Raw genomic sequence first — 19,607 nt, 5'->3', positions numbered from 1 at the left:
AGTGTAAAAAAAAAAAGTTACAACATTCAAATGTGATTAAATATAATTGTGTTGTAAGAAATAATAAAGGGGATAGTTTCAAAGAATCTGAGAAAACTTGTATGAACTAATGAACAGACCCATTAGAACAACTTTTATAACAATATTATTATAAAGAAAAACAACTTTTAAAGACTTAGGACCTCTGGGCAATATGACGATTAACTACTTTTCAGAGAGGTAAAAGACTCAAAAGAGCTCAGATGTAGAATTAGACCAGGAAGAAGGGAGGTTCTCTAAAAGGACATGGGCCTCATTATACATTTTTTTTTTAAAACAGGAGTTTTTTATTTCCTTTTCAAATGGGTAGGAGGTTACAAGGGGAAGATGGTAAAGAGAGGTGGTTTATTTTTCCTGACTGGAGTAAAAAAATTTCCATTAAAAAATAGATAAGTAAAAGCAACAACAAAAAAGAAAAAATCTATGAAACAGAGGTAGGGAAAAAGTTCATTCTGGGCCATGGAGAAGAGCCAGTGAAAAGACAAAGATGAAAGTGGGAAGTATTATCATATACGAGAAATCCAAAAGAAAGTATTTAAAAACAAACAAAAAAAAAACCCCACAACCTTGAAAATTCAGGAATTACAGCTCACTGACACAGAGCTCACATTCAGTATCCTTTCTTGACCTCCCAAACTAACTAGAAGTTTCAAGAATACAGCACAGGCTTATATTCAAACTCATCCCCTCCCCCCTCCCCCATCCTTAAGACCTTCCCCTCGCCTTCTTTCCAACTACATAAAGAACCTGAATCCAAAAGTTTGTTCCAGATTCCATAGCCAGCTTGGCCATAACTCTTTCAAGGTAAGGATAAGCCTACTGGAAGCTGCAACCCAGAAGAGTGCTCTGAATTAATGGTACTAGAGAAATAAGGCTCTGAACAAAATAACCAAAGATTTCAGGAAGAAGAAAATTCAAAGACTTTAAACATAAACATAAAAATCAAAAGAAAAAAGTAATGACAAAAGGAAAAATAGCCTCCAGATCTAGAAAATAAGTTCAGACATTTCTGAATACCAGGAGGAAAAAATCCATCCAAAACTTCATGAAAGAAGAGACCCCTATGGAATTTGAGACATGGAACTATAATATGCTCTTCCTGAGTGATTCAAAAGAAAAATAATATGGAAGCAGAATGGATGGCCTATATGGCAAAAAAAAAAAAAAAAAAAGCAGAGTATTTTTAAAAATCTTTAATAGCAAGCCTAAGAAGAGAGAACAGTAGTCTTGGAATGCAAACACAAAGAAGTGAAGGAAATCTAGAAGAAGAGAAGCAAAACTCAATGTGCTCATTGCGGAATTAAACATATTGAATTTGAAGAAAGGATGTGCAGAGACAAGCAAGGGACCATAAGTCTCCCAGAAGAATTCAACAGTCCAAAAACCCTTATCATCATAATGAAGGGAATAAGAGAAATATCAGAGAATTGCCCAGAACTTCTAAACATGGAAAATGAAATTCCAATAGGAATTCACAAATAGCCATAATGTTTAAAACATGTTATACATCTTGTTTCTCTATGACATTTTTGATATCTAGTCCTTTCTATTCATCTTTACCTTAGTTCCAGTCTTAAATCACACCTCGACAAGATTTTTGAAGTGCCTTTTAATTAGTTTCTCTGCCTCCTCTTTCCTCCACCTGAATATTCACCAAAAAAATATTGTCTGCCAAAGATGTTTTCCTCAAGAACAGGTCAAACCATGTCACTATCCTCCTCAATAAACTCCAGTGTCTCTCCACAACCCCTAGGACGGGGATCAGCAACGTATGGCTCTTTCTGCAGGAGCCATAAAGTCAATCTTTTTTCAGACGCTATTACAGGAGCGCACTGTGAGCACTTTACAGCTCTCACAAAATTACATTTTAAAAAATGTGGCATTTATGGTTCTCACGGCCAAAAAGGTTGCCAACCCCTGCCCTAGGATCTAATTTAATAAAGGACTTGACAATCTGTCTCCTATCCACATTTCTATTCTTCTTACATAATACTCAAAAAACTCTACTGTCCAACAAAACAAATCAGTCCTGCTCTCTGTGCATTTGTACTGACTCTCATACCTAGAATGCTTTCTCCTCAACTTGGTCTCAAAATCCCGTCTTTCTACATTCATATCAAATATCACCAATTACATGAATCCATTCCCAATCAATAAAGTTAATACAGATTTCCTATCCTCTTCACCAAAAATTAGTATGCATTCTCTATATACCTATAAATGTCTCTCTAAAGAAAAGGTACTTAAGAAAAATAGCTGGTACATTTTTATCTTTGTATTCCCAGTGATTAGGAACATTGCTTTGAAAAGAAAACTCTTAAATGCTTTTGGACTGATTTGTCTAGCACTAAAACTGAAAAAAGGCAGTCAATTCTGATTTCTCTTCTTTTTCTCTATATTTTTTCCAATCACACATCACCACAAGAAAAAATAAAATCTACTTCTACATTCACATGGTTATCTTCCAAAAGAGCATTGGTAACATTCCAGATACCAACTCCAAGAAGCCTTCTTTAAAAAACTGTTTTGGAGATAGTCAGGGTGTCTATTAACCTCATTCTTAAGAATTCCATAGGTCAACCATATATTAACATCACTCTGTATTCATTAGTATTAGCTTTAGTGAAGCTTAGCACTTGATTCTTTAACTCTTAGAGGGGGCTACCTAAATGTTTTCGATAATCAGGACAATACTAAGAGATTCCTTTGAAATATCAATACATAGAAAGAGATGAAATATGGGGGGGAGGAGGGGAAGTCCCTAAAAAAAAAGTTTCCAAATAAAAATGCAATGCAACAACTAATTTTTTTCATATTCTCTTCTATTGTTCAGGTCTTACCTCTAATGCGGCCACGCTTGCCACGATCTGACGGTCTATCCCCTGGATTACAGTCAACGCCATTCTCTTCACCTCTAACTAAGGAAGAATAATACAAAAGTCTACTTTTTTTTGTCATTGACACTTAATGACCTTAATGTAAAGCTATTTAAATACTGAAGAGAAACAGGAAATCCATAAGAAGTTCAGTGAAGAAAAAAAGGCTGTTACTGAAAAAAAATTCTTAAAAAAAAAAAAAGCCAAATCTGGATTCAGTAATTATTTTTAAGTATCATTAAGTTAATAATTTCGATTCATTTATTTTGTGGTCCTTGTCCAATCCAAAGTCCCTTCCATTTCCTATAAAATGAAGGGTTCTTTGGCAACTGTTCAACATAAAAATTATCCAACATAAGAAATCATGTAACAGATCAACATGTGTAATTATTTAATATAATGTATCCAGACAAAGCTGGGAGCACAAAGTTACAGAGTGTCAAAGTTGTGGACAATCATATCTGTACAGATTCATGGTTGTAGTAGAAATTTCACATTGGGAAACAAAAGACATGAGGAAACTGATGAAACCTGAGCAAAAGAAACATTTTACCTCAAATGCTATTCCTAATTTCATAACATTCACTATTAGATGTGGTAAAGAATCAAGATTGATAAGCTTGAGGCTTTAATGACTATGTTTTATGTATACATGAACATGTGTGCACACAAGAGACTGTGAGCTATCTGCAATTGCATTAATGTGGGATGGAAAATTTTTATACAACAGTATTCATACCTAAAAGAAAGGGAGATAAGAATAAATCTACTATAATATGCAAATTTACTCTTCAAACTACTTTAGAACAGTAATAACTATAGTTCTCAAATAAAGAAAAAGGATAAAACAGTTGATGTTGGCTACAAAATGGCAGAACAGTACTGGTGTTACATTTTTGTTTGTTTGTTTGTTTGTTTTTAAACCCTTAATTTCGGTGTATTGTCTCATAGGTGGAAGAGTGGTAAGGGTGGGCAATGGGGGTCAAGTGACTTGCCCAGGGTCACACAGCTGGGAAGTGTCTGAGGCCGGGTTTGAACCTAGGACCTCCTGTCTCTAGGCCTGACTCTCACTCCACTGAGCTACTCAGCTGCCCCCTCTGGTGTTACATTTAAACAAACAAACCAGCTCCAAAATAACTAGGAATGCTATTGGTGAAAGAAGAGAAGTTTTGCACTTACATTCTCTGCCACGACTGCCACCTCTTCCCCGGCGGTTATTGCTTCCACGAACACGACTTGTTTCTTTATCATTTCTCTTTTCTCTATTCTCTTTGTTTTCTGAGCTCTCTTTTCCAATACTCTTCTTTTTACCACCTACAGTCTCCCACGAAGTCTAGTTCCAGAGAAGAAAAAAGTTAAATATACAAAAACATCTTCCAAATTTGCTATCTTTTCCCCATTAGGGTAAGCAACAGTAGTAATCAATCAAAGCTTTCAGGCAAATACCCAACAAAATTTCTCATATCTTGAATGTTTTTTATAAGCACCAATTTCCTTTTGTGTTGATAAAGACATAAGGGACCACTCACTTCCCACTAGCTAAACAGTAGGTCACTGCTCAGTTTTGGATCAAACCAGAATACCATGAGGCAGTGTAGTACAAAATAAAGGTAAACGTAAGTCAAAAATAATATGATTCAGGTATAATCTTTTTCACTGCTTACTGTGTAATTTTGGACATGTCAATTAAGATGACTAATTCAAAGCTAATGTTGCTTATCTTAAAAATGATGATATTGCAGGCCCTGATTAACATCTGAAATCTAGATAATATATAGTACATAATATTCAAACAGCATTGATTAATGTAAATGTATCATTGTGCTTATTATAAGATAACTAACATTAACAAAAAGTAACAGATAAAACAAGCAAAAGAAATAGAGAGGACATAGGGAAAGAGAAAACAAAATTATTTTTGCAGACAATCAAGAGTATCTCAGGGGCAGATAGGTTGTTCAGTGGATTGAGAGCCAGGGCCAGAGACAGGAGGTCCTGGGTTCAAATCTGGTCTCAGATACTTCCTACCTCTGAGAGCCTGGACAAGTCACTTAAACCCCATTGCCTAGCCCTTACCACTCTTCTTTGATTCCAAGACAAAAGGTAAAGGATTAAAAAAAAAAAAAGTATTTCAGTAGGTCAAACAAACAAATTCAAACACGGAATAACTTCATCAAAGTAGTAGAGTAGGGGACAGCTGGGTAGCTCAGTGGATTGAGAACCAGGCCTAGAAACAGAAGGTCCAAGGTTCAAATTTGACCACAGACACTTCCCAGCTGTGTGAACCTGGGCAAGTCACTTGACCCCCATTGCCTACCCTTACCATTCTTCTGATTTGGAGCCAATACACAATATTGACTCCAAGATGGAAGGCAAGGGTTTAAAAAAAAAAAAGTAGCAGAGTAAAAAACTAAAAGATTTCCTATGTTACCAACACAACCCAGAAAAAGAAATAGAAAGAGAAAACCATTTAAAATAACTATAGAATATATAAAACACTTGGGAGGCTACATTCCAAATATACACATAGAACTATATGAATATAACTACAAAATAATCCTTTTACAGTAATAAAGACATAACAAAATTAGAGAAGTATTAATTGCCCATAGTGGGCTGGAGCAATATAATAAAAATGACTATACTACCTAAATTAATTTGTTTAGGTATGGCCATAGCAATAAAAATACCAAAAAATTGCCTTATAGCACTAGAAAACAATAGTAACAAAATCTACCCATAGGAACAAAAAGTTACAAATCTCAAAGGAAATAACGAGGAAAAAGAATAGAAGGACATGTAGCAACAATATTGCATCTGAAACTATACTAATCAAAATAATTTAGTATCCCGTAAAAAACAAAATGATCAGTGCATAAAAGTACACAACATAGAAAAACAAATCCAGTGACCTAATTTCAGTAAACTCAAAGACTCCCGCTATTATGGGTTAAGGATTCACACTGACATTTCTCATTCTATATCAAAATAAGATGCAAATAGATATACACATTATCTCAAAAAAAAGAAGAGATCATTACCAAAAGATATAGAGCATCATAAAAGACAAAAATGGATGATTCTGATAATATAAAATAAAGAGTCCATAAAACTGAAGATAGCTTAAGATTGGAAGGGTGATGAATGGGGGAAGGAGGTTCATTCCAGTACATTCCTCCGATAAAGATTTCAATTCTAAGATAAAGCATGAACTCTCTTCCAAATCTATAGGAATAAGAAGCTTCCCTCAAAATGATAAATGATAAGATTTTTTTAAGCCCTTCCCGTCAATCTTAGAATCAATACTCCGTATTGGTTCTAAGGGAGAAGAGCAGTTGGGCTAGGCAATGGGGGTTAAGTGACTTGCCCAGGGTCACAAAGTTAAGAAGTGTCTGAGGCCAGATTTAAACCCAAGGACCTCCCATCTCTGGGCTGGCTCTCAATTCATTGAGCCCCCCTAACAGCCACCATGGTCAGAATATTTTAAAAAGGAAGTTATAAAGGGGGAAAAAAACAGGAAATCTATCTAAAGCCATATGAAAAAACTATCCACACAACTAATCAAAATTGAAGTAGCTCCGAGTTTCTACCTTTAATCTATTAGAGATTGGCAAAGAGGACATTTGGAGGGGATCCAAGAAAACAGCTACATTGGTCTTCCATTGGTGGATATGTAAATTGCTCTGTAGTCATTCTGGAAAGCTATTCTGATCTATATTCCAAAAGTTAGTAAACCAGGCCTACTAACTGAACCTAGTAGTGATATCATTACTAGGCTGGTATCCTAAAAAAGATCAATGCAAGTAGAAAGGGTTCTCTCTGTATACAAATATAATTTTAATTTCAAAATTAAATGAATCCTAATAATTCACAAAATTCTCTAGGAGTCCTGGTATTTTGAAAGCATATGACTATGAATTGTCATTATACTTCAGACAAGTTTTGGAGAGAAGCTGGTCCATAAGGTAATAAAATGATAAGTGTGTGTATAATTGTTTTCAAAATAGTGCTTTATCTCACTGTCAATAAAGAAAATTTAAGAGTGGCACAATATCTTTCTTCAACCATTTATGGGCTAATATATGGAAAGGTGATTAGACTTTCCTTCTTAGACTCAGAGAGCAGAAATAAGAAAAATGGGAAAGGAATCAGATTTCAGTTCTTACCTAGATTGAGAAGAAAGGAAGAAAACAAACAAGCATTTATTAAGCACCTACTATCTATGTTGGCAGACACTAAACACTTTACAAATATCTCATCTTATTCTCAATAACCCTTTGAGTTAAGTAGTATTAAGTAGATCTCCATTTTATATACGAGGAAATTGTGGTACACAAAAGTTAAGTAACTAGTTCAGGATCACATAGATTTGGACTGTGTGTCCGAGGCAGTATTAGGAATCATATTACTTGACATTTAAAAAGGATACAATAGGAGAAACTGCTCCTGGGATCAACCCATACCACCACAATTCATTTGTTCATTACCAATTGATCCCCATACAGTCAACATTATGTTCGCCCAGAAGAATGTATTCATGTTCATATTTCTATCTTTCTGCCTTTTGAAATGAGTTATTAATGTTGCTGATATAAATCCTGTTCTTTCAACTGCCCAGAAGGTGACCAGAGAAATGCAGTCTATTACATTCTGGCTTCCATATTTACAATTTAGTACTTATTCTTCACCTCCAGTCAACTGAGAAAAGGAAATTAAAATTCAACCATAAGCTCATCCATAGTGAATAATCATATAATTAAGATAACTTTGAAATAAATTCCTGGTCTATAAAATGCTTCCTGTAAATATTAGAAAAAAGGCATGGCAAAAAAAAAAAAAAAAGGGGGGGGGTGGTGGAACAAAGGGGTGTCCATCGATTGGGGAATGGCTGAATATACATATGTGGTATATGTTTCTGATGGAATACTATTGTGCTGAAAGGAATAAAGAAATGGAGGAATCCATGTGAACTGGAATGACGTCCAAGAAATGACATAGAGCAAAAGGAGCAGAACCAGGAGAACATTGTACACAGAGACTGATACATAATGGCACAATCAAATATAATAGCCTTTTCCACCAGTAGCAATGCAATTACCCAGAACAATTCGGAGGTACTTATGAGAAAAAACACTATCCACACATCCACAGAAAGAACTGTGGAACCAGAAATGCATTGGAAAAATATATGCTCCTCTATTCACGTTCAGAGGAAGAACTATGGGAGTAGAAACACAGAAGAAAAACAACTGCTTGAACACATGTTGATGTAGATAAGATTTGGGACGTAGACTCCAAATGACCACCCGAGTACAACTATCAATAATATGGAAATAGGTGTTGATCAATGACACATGTAAAACCCAGTGGAAATGCACGTCGGCTACAGGGAGTGGGGGTGGGAGAGAAAGAACATGAATCATGTAACCATGGAAAAATTTCATAAAAAGGAGTTAAAAAAAAAAAAAAAAGAAAATATATGTTCAATCATGTAATGCAACAGGGATCTGATTAGGGCTTTGATGTTAAAGGAGCACTCTACTGCAAATATGAATAACATAGAAATATGTTTTGTAACCCAGTGGAAATGCTTGTTGGCTTTGGGAGAGAAGAGAGTGGTGAAGGGGTGATTATGAATCCTGTAACCATGGAAAAATATTCTAAATAAAAAATTTTTAAAAAGGCAAAAACAAAGATTGAGGATACATGGACTTTGTAGAAAAAAAAAACAGGAAACACGAGTTGATTGAAACCATTAAACCAACTTAACAAATTTCTACTATTTTCACTTAAAAATGATAAAATGTCATTACAAATATTTTTCCATAAGCATTTCATAAACTAATACCTACCGTGTCTGAGTTCCCTTCCAGCAATATGTTGATGGCTCTGTTCACATCTCCATTGCAATCATGCAGGGCCACTATGGATTCATCCTGGTTTTTCCCTGTTACTTCCATAAGCTATAGAAATAGCACGAATTAGTTAAGAAATGATAGCATTTTAATAAAATATTTTAGGAGCTCTAATAATATTAGATTTTAGACTGATCTCTGTACTTCATGATCACAAAGTGACCCAAAAATTATTTTAAGAAAGCCCTTTACCCTCTCATAATCAAGTTTGAATCACCTAATATATGAAGACAGTCTTCCAAGATGTCCATTGGAGCAAGTATACATTTTTACTTCATTGCTGACAAATCCCCTTGTTTATAGTTTTCTAAAGATAACTCAGTTCCCCAACCAAATTTGATGTCATCTCTCCAACTAGCGTTAATACCACTAAACTAAGATCCTTGTCGTAGTACATCAATTTTGTATCTCACAAGCTGCCACTCCAACTTTCCCATTAACAAATTTTTAAAAAGCCCTCAATTCATAGCTGCAAAGTTCATTAAAACAAATTGTCATTGTTAGCCAGCTACATTACTGAATATGAAACTCAAGATTAACTCAAGAAGGTAAGTTCAAATGTGATTAGCTGTGTGATACCATCATTTAAACTCTTCCTTGCCCAAGTTTCTTCATCTAAAAAATGAAGATGATAATAAGCACCTTAACTCCCAGGATTTTGGAATGGATAAAATGAGATATATAAAACTCGTGTAGTGCTTCAAAAACATCAAAGCACTATAGAAATGCTAGCTGTTATGATTAAAATATATGTAGAGAAAATCTATGTATTAAAAGTCTATAAATGTAGCCAATTTCATTTGGCAATTTATTATTGCTAACTATAATAACAAGGTATGAAAAAAATTAGGAATAAACCAAAATTTACAGATATCGTTAAAAAAACACTATAAAAACATGATTTTTTCAAAAATGAACTTAAGCATATGAAGATAATTATGAAAAAAATAATAAAAGTCTCAAAGTTTATATGGGAAGATGACACATGCAAAACTTCAAAGAACTTTATCATTATACAGTCAATTAAAAGGAGTTTACAAGGATATGAGTCAATTATGTTGGAATACTCTCCCCTCTCCAAATATTAAAGAGTTAGAGAAATGCACTGAGAAAAGGGGAAGGGAGAGGTAGAATTTTCTCATAAAAGATGCACACCAGTTTTTTATAGTAATAGGAAAAATGAGGGAGGCTTGAACACCTTTTCATCAGAATTGATTTAAATAGAAAAGAACATAAACATATGTATACAATCAATTGTATATAAAAATCCAACTTATCCAATAGAGGATAATCAATAAGGGAAAAAGCAAAAGGGGAGGGGAGGATGATAAAGGGGAGGACAAGTTTATGGGAAGCAACAGTTAGGTGCATAATAAGACTTTTCCCCCCCTTAAAATCCTTACCTTCCAACTTAGAATCAATATTGTGTGTTGATTCTAAGTCGGAAGGCAAGGATTTTAAGAAAAAATTAAAAATACAAAACTATGTACTGATTCTAAGGCAGAAGAGAGGTAAGGGCTAGGCAATGGGAGGAGTTAAAGTGACTTGCCCAGGGTCACACAGCTATGAAGTGTCTGAGGCCAAATTTGAACCCAGGCCCTCATGTCTCTGGGTCTGGTTCTCAATCCACTGAGTCACCCAGCTGCCCCCCATAATAGACTTTTGAGAAGGGACAGGATAAAGAGAAAAGGAAATGGGATGGAAAGAAATACAAAGTAAACATAACTGTGAATGGAAATAGGATGAGCTGAATCATAAAACATATTCATGGAAGAATAAGATTAGAAATCAGAATCCAACAATGCTTTTTACAAGAGACACCAAACAAGACTGGAAAAGAATTTAATATGCTTCAGCCAAACTAAGAAAAGGTAGGAATAACAATAACCATGTTATCAGAAAAAGGGAAAATAAAAATAGGCCTTAATTTAAAAAGGGACAATCAGAGGAACTTCATTTTACCAAAAGGTACAACAGACAATGAAGTAATATAAAAGTTGATGTGATAAAGAGCCTACTCTTTCTGAGTCAAATTTATAGAAATAAGTCATCCCCTAATTGACAAATAGTCAAAGGCTATAAAAGTTTTCTAAAGACAAAATTTCACTTTTTTTCTCCCACTGATTCCCCTTGATATTCTTAACCTTTTGTTTCTCTGTCTGGATTATTTTACTAATTTTTTCTAGCTCTATAAAGTAGTTCTTTGTTTGTTTGGTATGGCACTGAATAAGTAAAATTGATTTAGGTAGTGCTGACATTTTTGTTATATTGGCTCAGCCTACACATAAACAATTAAAATTTCTTCAATTAGATCTGTTTTTATTTGTGTTTAGAGCAATTATAATTGTGTTTATAGAATTACTGTGTCTTGGCAGGGAGACTCTAAAGTATTATATGTTCTCTGCAGTTATCTTAAAAAGAATTTCTCTTTCTATATTTTCTGAGTTTTGTTGGAAATACATAGAAATGCTAATGATTTGTATGGATTTCTGGAATGCATAAAAATATGAAACAAAGAAACCAACTAAAATAGCAAGCTAAGGGGGCAACTGAGTAGTTCAGTGGATTGAGAGCCAGGCCTAGAGATGGGAGGTCATAGGTTCAAATCTGGCCTCAGACACTTCTCAGCTGTGTGACCCTGGGCAAGTCACTTGACCCCCATTGCCTACCCTTACCATTCTTCTGCCTTGGAGCCAATACACAGTATTGACTCCAAGACGGAAGGTAAGGGTTTAAAAAAATAAAATAAATAGCAAGCTATTACAGTAGTCTAGGCATCAGATTATGAGAGCCCAGATAAGGATAGTAGCAGTTTCAGATCAAAGAAAGACATATATACAAGAGACATTAAAAACATAGAATTGGGGGAGCTGGGTAGCTCAGTGGAGTGAGAGTCAGGCCTAGAGACAGGAGGTCCTAGGTTCAAACCCAGCCTCAGCCACTTCCCAGCTGTGTGACCCTGGGCAAGTCACTTGACCCCCATTGCCCACCCTTACCAATCTTCCACCTATGAGACAATACACCGAAGTACAAGGGTTTAAAAACAAAAAACAAAAAACATAGAATTGATAGCAATTGGAAAAAGACTTGATATTGGTGGAGGGGATGACACCCAAGTTGTAAGCCTGAGTGACTTAAATTGAAAGGAAAAGAGCATTAGTTGTGAAGTGAAAAGATCTAAGTTTAAATCCTAGCTTTACCATTTACTAGCTAAGGGATTCTGGTCAAGGCCTATCTGAATGTAGGTTCCCTCTATCAGTAAAATGAGTGAGCTAGAATAGATGATCTCTTAATTTTCCTTTCAGTACTAATGCTTTGATTCTATAGCTCACAATAATAATAACAGAAACACAGTTCTGTGAGGTTTAAAATATTATAAATTATCTCATTTGATTCTTACAACTACACGGAGTTAAGTAGGTAGAGGAAAAAATGTATAGTGGAAAGTCAGAATCATGAGAACCAAGTTCAAAAATTACCTATAACACTAGCTGCTATAGGATTATAAGCAAGTCCTTTAACCTATGACTCAGTTTCCTTCACTGTAAAAGTTGTATCAAGGGGCATAATAATAATAATGTTTATGGCTCAAGAGAGGAAATGTATTTTAGGTACTTTGAAAACCTTAAAGTCTTATATAAATGTCAATTTACTATAAATGCATAGTTGCTATAAAAACCATAATTAAATTATTTAATAATGGTTAAGAGCAAGAGAGCATCAACTCCCAAATATCTTTGGCCAAATATTTTACGAGTGATACTTTTTCAAAATTTCAATGAAAATCAAGGACACATGACAAAACTAGTGGAAATGTGCATCGGCCATGGGTGGGGGGAGTGCGGGGGGCAAAGGGGAAAGTAGGAGCATGAATCATGTAACCATGTTAAAAATGAATATTAATAAATGTTAAAAAAAAATTTCAATGAATCCTGGTTAATGCTAATCTTATATTCATTTTACAGTATAATTGAAAATCCTAGAAAATTAAACATTAAGACTAAAAATGAGAACTTGTTTCACACTAATGTACCTGTTTAACTTTGTCTTCAAAGTCTGCATCATTCTTATCATAGATCATTTGAGCGAGGCGAATTTGTTCAGCTGTTGCCTAAAAAAGTACACAGAATAATTAATATTTCTACAATAAAAACACAATTTAAATGCTAAAATTTGCTTATGTCCAAAAACCCAAAATGCTATGTTAATCTGAGTTATTCTGTAAATAGTAGCCTTCTGGCAAGTAGCACCAGCAATAATTATTATAAGGTCAAAATGAAGACAAAGATTGAATGCTGTTCCATTTCTGTATCTAACTGTCCTAAAATTTGTGTTATACTTTGTGACTACATTATCTGCATTAGCTAATCATGGAAATTAAGATCTCAATGTTTCTCTTCAGGAATTAGCACTAAAGGGGACAGGAAAGGGAGGAGAACACCAAGAAGTGTATGGATAGGCAGAATGGAGCAGTTGGTACAACCAAATGAAGTTGTTATAAAAACAAGGTTCAGAGGTAACACTCTTACAATATCAGAGAAAGTTAAACCAAAAATACAAACAAAAATACAATATATAAAAGGATAAAAGATAAAAACCAATCATTTGACAACACCCACTCCATTTTTAAGCTAGACTGTTTGGTGTCCAAAACTATACTACACATATCATTTGTGTGTATGAGTTTACATACACATTGAGACTATGTCCATGAAAGACAAATACCGTTACTTGCTAAAAAAAAGAGAGAGAGAGAGAGAGAGAGAGAGAGAGATTCTCTCTCCCTTCTCTCCCTTCTCTCCCTCTCTCTCTCTCTCCCTTCCCTCTCCCTCTCCCTCTCTCTCCTAAATGTGAAAGAACAAGCAACAGAGGATAGGGCTTAATGCCTGGAAGAACTTAAAGCCTACGTTCAAATGCTAACTCTCACATCAGCTCTATAACACTAAGCAAGTACTTATCCTCTACATACCTGGGACAATTCCCTAGATCATAGCTATTCAGTCAGAAGAGTTTCAATATTCTCTGATCAAGAGGAGTTTCCATATGGAAATTACATATGCTAAGAAAATCAATTTTACCTAAACATGTAAATAATAGAAGTCACTAAAAAATCTATCATTTACAGTATCTACAGCATATACTAATTTTTTTGTAGCATTTCTTCCTTTTTAAATAGAATTTCCTCTGTAGATGTTCTCATTAATGGCATTTTTCCAGTAATCTTACAGAAATTTCTTTTCTATCCAATAGTGTTGGGGCAGATTTAAACATATGCCATAGCCAAGTAACAATCAAGGATAATCCCTGAAAACTACAATGTCTACAATGCATAGGCCAAAACCCTAAAACAGAAGGAAACTTTTTTTGGCAATTTAGTGAGACCAAAGAACCCTTTCTTAGAACATTTTTAAATGAATAAAATATATAGGATTACAAAGGAAACCAATTATGTTGAAATAAAGATGTAATTTTATTAATAAATTCATGGACACCCTGAAAACAATCTACAGACCACTGAAGTTGAGGGAGAAGTTGGGGAGAGAGAAAGAGTCTGTGAACACAAGAATCTCTGCTCTAGAAATAGAAAATATATTGGCACAAAACATTTCCAATGCTATATTCATGGTAACTCCCAACTTAACCCTCTACCCCTAAAACTGCTAGTGTAAGAGAAGATCCTGGAGATATATAGTCATCTCACAACACTTTTCCCATTAAATTTTCCCAGTTAACATAATAGTCACCTTTAGCCACTATTGGCTTTGCCACATGGATAGATGCACTCCAAACACACATCAAAGATTGTCTGCTATTAACAAAATTTCAACTTCTCACCTCCATAAGAGGGTGGTATCTGGAACCAGTAGATACAAAGAATAGAGGAAGTGACCCAAGAGTACTCCAAATCAGGAATGCTTGCTGCTATTATTTGCAATTCCATTTATGAGCAGAGCAAAAACCCAAAGAGCATTTTGTGTGTGCATATGTACATATGGCAAATAGACTATAGTTAGGGGCCCAAAGTCTATTCCATCCAATTTCTATTTTTTTTATACCATTTCTGCCTCTATTTGAATATATTAATTCCTAATTGACTTATGATATGAGGGTCCCTTAAACCATCTATACTGGCTTTTTTGCTGCAATGGAAAGTTTTTATGGAGTTACAAATTCACAATTAAGGTGAAACTAAAACTCAAATACTCTAAAGCTAAACCTCCATGCCCCATTTTAAAGGGGGCAAAAGCTCAAACCCATCTTCCCTTCTCTAGAATAGGACAGGTTCTTAACCAGGGGTGAGGGGAGGGCCTTTTTTTCCTTTTGAACACCCTTATTTCAATATATTTGGTTTCCTTTGAAATCCTATATATTCTTAAGAAGGGTAACTAAGGCTTCATTAGACAACCAATACAGTCCATGTCTTAAAGATTTATCTAAAAACTAGCTGATCTCTCTTCCAATATCCCTAACAAGCAATATCTTTGTATATACAGAATGTCTCTTATGTAACACTTACATTTAAGTAGCCATTTTCACAAAAAGTATGCTGTGTGAGACATGAAAATTCAGACAATTATATGAAAAGTATTATGAGGTACTATGGGGGAAGGAAGGGGGGAAGCCTGATATGGTTCTGAAACTTACTATTCCTGTGTGTGTTACTTTTGGGGGAAAAAAAATCACTTAACTTCTTAGATTTGTCTTTAAAATGAGAGAACTATACTTAATAATTTCTGCCATTTCTTCCATCTCTAAATCCTATGATCCAATAAAGAAGAAAGTTAACAGCTATGGGGGGGGGGGGGCCCCCGCCGGGGAGGCAGGGACAGAAGGCTATACTGAAATATTACAAAGAAAAGGAGTTTAATCTTATTTCATGCCTTTCAAGAAACACTTGCCATTCATTACATAACAGATGGCAGGCCAGCTCTCAAACCTGCCCAACCTAAATACCAAAACTGATGCTCATTCTCTTCCTATTTCCCTCTTAATTATCTAATGTGGCACATTGGAAAAGGCATCTTAAGCCCATTTGGGAGTTGTACGTAAAGGCAAGAATTTCTTTTCCAGAGGGCTAGCCTCTAACCCACTCAAAAATCTCTTTGGCAAAATGCAACTTCTCTGAATACATATCTATTATCCATAAATCCCTACTCAATAGCATTAATATTTTAAAATAATATTTTTGATTCTTCCTCCCTTCCTCTTGCTCAAAAACTATTTCTAATATACTAAAACCATCTCTTTTTTAGTCATACTTCTAATTTCTAGACACTTAATTCAATTAATACCACAATTATATGCTAAGGGCATATAGTTTTATACTAGTTGTGGAGAAGAATGCAAAATAAATGTGTAACAAAGAGGGCATGGGAGGGAGAGGGGACAAATACTATTATAAGAAGGAGAGGAAGAGAGCATTAAGAGGTAATAATCAAACCTTACTCTTAGTGTAATCAACCCGGAGAGGGAAGAGTAGCTATACTATCCATTGGGAAATAAAACTCTTATCTAACCCTTCTGAGAAAGTTAGAAGGGATAAACCAAGGGGAGCAGGGGAGTGGGGAGGTCAAAAAAAGGGAGGGGAGAAGAGGGAGGGAATTCATAAGGCCTTTAAAAACAAAAAGGGGGGGAAAATAAGGGAGGGGGTAGAAAGGGAAGTTAATCAAGGGAGGGGATAAGGGATACTGGCTCAATAACAAACCACTGATTTAAAAGGAAAAAGTATAAGGAAAAAGGGGGTAGGAAGAGGGGAGGATTCAAAATGTCAGCAAATGCACAACTGATGATTATAACTCTGAATGTGAATGGGATGAACTCGTTCATAAAACAGAAGCAAATAGCAGAGTGGATTAGAAACCAAAATCCCACCATATGTTGTCTACAGGAAACACATATGAGGCGGGTGGACATACACAAGTTTAAGGTTCAGGGTTTGAGCAAAATCTTTTGGGCATCAAATGAGAAAAAGAAGGCAGGAGTGGCTATTATGATTTCTGACAAAGCCAAAGTAAAAATAGATATGATTAAAAAAGACAGGGAAGGTCATTACATCCTGATTAAAGGCAGTTTAAACAATGAGGAAAAAACACTGCTCAATATGTATGCACCAAGTGGCATAGCACCCAAATTCATAAAGGAGAAACTGGCAGAGCTCAAGAAGGAAATAGATAGTAAAACCATACTAGTGGGAGATCTAAATATTCCTCTGTCAGATCTAGATAAATCAAACCGAAAAATAAATAAGAAAGAGGTAAGAGAGGTGAATGAAGTCCTAGAAAAATTAGATCTAATTGATATGTGGAGGGAAATAAATAGGGACAAAAAGGAATACACCTTCTTCTCAGCTGCACATGGCACATTCACAAAGATTGGCCATGTTATAGGGCATAGAATCATTGCAAACAAATGCAAAAGAGCAGAAATAATAAATATAACCTTCTCAGATCATAATGCAATAAAAATAATAATTAGTAAGGGCACCTGGACAGGAAAATCAAAAACTAATTGGAAATTAAATAATATGATTCTTCAAAACCAATTTGTCAAAGAAGGAATCATAGAAACAATCAATAATTTCATTGAAGAAAATGACAATGATGAGACATCCTACCAAACTCTGTGGGATGCAGCCAAGGCAGTACTAAGGGGGAAATTTATATCCTTGAGTGCATATATTAACAAATTAGGGAGGGCAGAGATCAATGAATTGGGCATGCAACTCAAAAAATTAGAAAGCAAACAAATTAAAAATCCCCAGATGGAAACTAAATTAGAAATACTAAAAATCAAGGGAGAAATTAATAAAATCGAAAGTAAAAGAACTATTGAATTAATAAATAAGACTAGAAGCTGGTACTTTGAAAAAACAGATAAAATAGACAAAGTACTAGTCAATCTAATAAAAAAAAAGGAAAGAAGAAAACCAAATTGACAGTATCAAAGATGAAAAGGGAAACCTCACCTCTAATGAAGAGGAAATTAAGGCAATCATTAAAAACTATTTTGCCCAATTATATGGCAATAAATATAACAATTTAGGAGATATGGATGAATATTTACAAAAATATAAACTGCCTAGATTAACAGCAGAAGAAATAGAATACCTAAATAATCCCATATCAGAAAAAGAAATTGAACAAGCCATCAAAGAACTCCCTAAGAAAAAATCGCCAGGGCCTGATGGATTCACAAGTGAATTCTATCAGACATTCAAAGAGCAACTAATCCCAATACTATACAAATTATTTGATATGATAAGCAAAGAAGGAGTCCTACCAAATTCCTTTTATGACACAAATATGGTACTGATTCCAAAGCCAGGGAGATCAAAAACAGAGAAAGAAAACTACAGACCAATCTCCCTAATGAACATAGAGGCAAAAATCTTAAATAGAATACTAGCAAAGAGACTCCAGCAAGTAATTAAAGAAGATCATCCACCATGATCAGGTGGGATTTATACCAGGAATGCAAGGTTGGTTCAACATTAGGAAAACCATCCACATAATTGACCATATCAATAGTCTAACAAATAAAAATCACATGATCATCTCAATAGATGCTGAAAAAGCCTTTGACAAAATACAGCATCCATTCCTATTGAAAACACTGAAAAGTATAGGAATAGAAGGATCTTTCCTAAAAATAATAAATAGTATATACCTAAAACCATCAGCAAACATCATATGCAATGGGGATAAATTAGAAGCCTTCCCAATAAGATCAGGAGTAAAACAAGGATGCCCATTGTCACCTTTATTATTCAACATAGTACTAGAAACACTAGCAGCTGCAATTAGAGAAGAAAAAGAAATTGAAGGTATCAAAATAGGCAAGGAGGAGACTAAGCTATCACTCTTTGCAGATGATATGATGGTCTACTTAAAAAATCCTAGAGAATCAACTAAGAAGCTTGTAGAAATAATCAACAACTTTAGCAAAGTTGCAGGATACAAAATAAATGCACATAAATCATCAGCATTTCTATACATTTCCAACACACTAGAGCAGCAAGAAGTAGAAAGAGAAACACCATTTAAAATCACCCTAGACAATATAAAATAATTAGGAATCTATCTACCAAAACAAACACAGTGATTATATGAAAACAACTACAAAACACTTTCCAAACAAATAAAACTGGATCTAAACAATTGGAAAGCCATTGATTGCTCATGGGTAGGTCGAGCTAACATAATAAAAATGACAATTCTACCCAAATTAATTTACCTATTTAGCGCCATACCTATCAAGCTACCAAAAAACTTCTTTACTGAATTAGAAAAAACTATAACAAATTTCATTTGGAATAACAAAAGATCAAGAATATCAAGGGAAATAATGAAAAAAAATGTGAAGGAAGGGGGCCTAGCAGTACCAGATATTAAACTATACTATAAAGCAGCAGTCATCAAAACAATATGGTACTGGCTAAGAGACAGAGAGGAGGATCAATGGAATAGACTTGGGGTAAATGACATCAGCAAGACAATGTATGATAAACCCAAAGAGCCCAACTTTTGGGACAGGAATCCACTATTTCACAAAAACTGCTGGGAAATTTGGAAAACAATATGGGAGAGATTAGATTTAGATCAACATCTCACACCCTACACCAAAATAAATTCAGAATGGGTGAATGACTTGAATATAAAGACGGAAACTATAAATAAGTTAAGTGAACACAGAATAGTATACTTGTCAGATCTCTGGGAAAGGAAAGACTTTAAAACCAAGCAAGAGTTAGAGAAAATTACAAAATGTAAATTAAATG

The 19,607-nt window shown here is 34.7% G+C and overlaps 1 protein-coding gene across 2 annotated transcripts in view; it reads right to left on the bottom strand.

Annotated features, from left to right (window-relative positions):
- UBAP2 (ubiquitin associated protein 2) overlaps nucleotides 1-19,607 on the bottom strand; it is a 142,559-nt gene that overhangs the window by 77,725 nt on the left and 45,227 nt on the right. For both annotated transcript variants that reach the window (XM_044661443.1, XM_044661450.1), the window contains exons 3-6: nucleotides 12,864-12,941; nucleotides 8,768-8,878; nucleotides 4,095-4,248; nucleotides 2,880-2,957 (exon numbers count right to left, since the gene is read on the bottom strand). In XM_044661443.1, coding sequence (XP_044517378.1) covers nucleotides 2,880-2,957; nucleotides 4,095-4,248; nucleotides 8,768-8,878; nucleotides 12,864-12,941 — 421 coding nt within the window. The remainder of the gene's footprint in view (nucleotides 1-2,879; nucleotides 2,958-4,094; nucleotides 4,249-8,767; nucleotides 8,879-12,863; nucleotides 12,942-19,607) is intronic.

The sequence above is a fragment of the Gracilinanus agilis genome, chromosome 1 (genome assembly GCF_016433145.1).
Source record: "Gracilinanus agilis isolate LMUSP501 chromosome 1, AgileGrace, whole genome shotgun sequence".
Lineage (NCBI taxonomy): Eukaryota > Metazoa > Chordata > Mammalia > Didelphimorphia > Didelphidae > Gracilinanus > Gracilinanus agilis.
The sequence above is the reverse complement of the archived record's forward strand: the minus strand, read 5'-3'. Positions and strand labels throughout refer to the sequence as shown.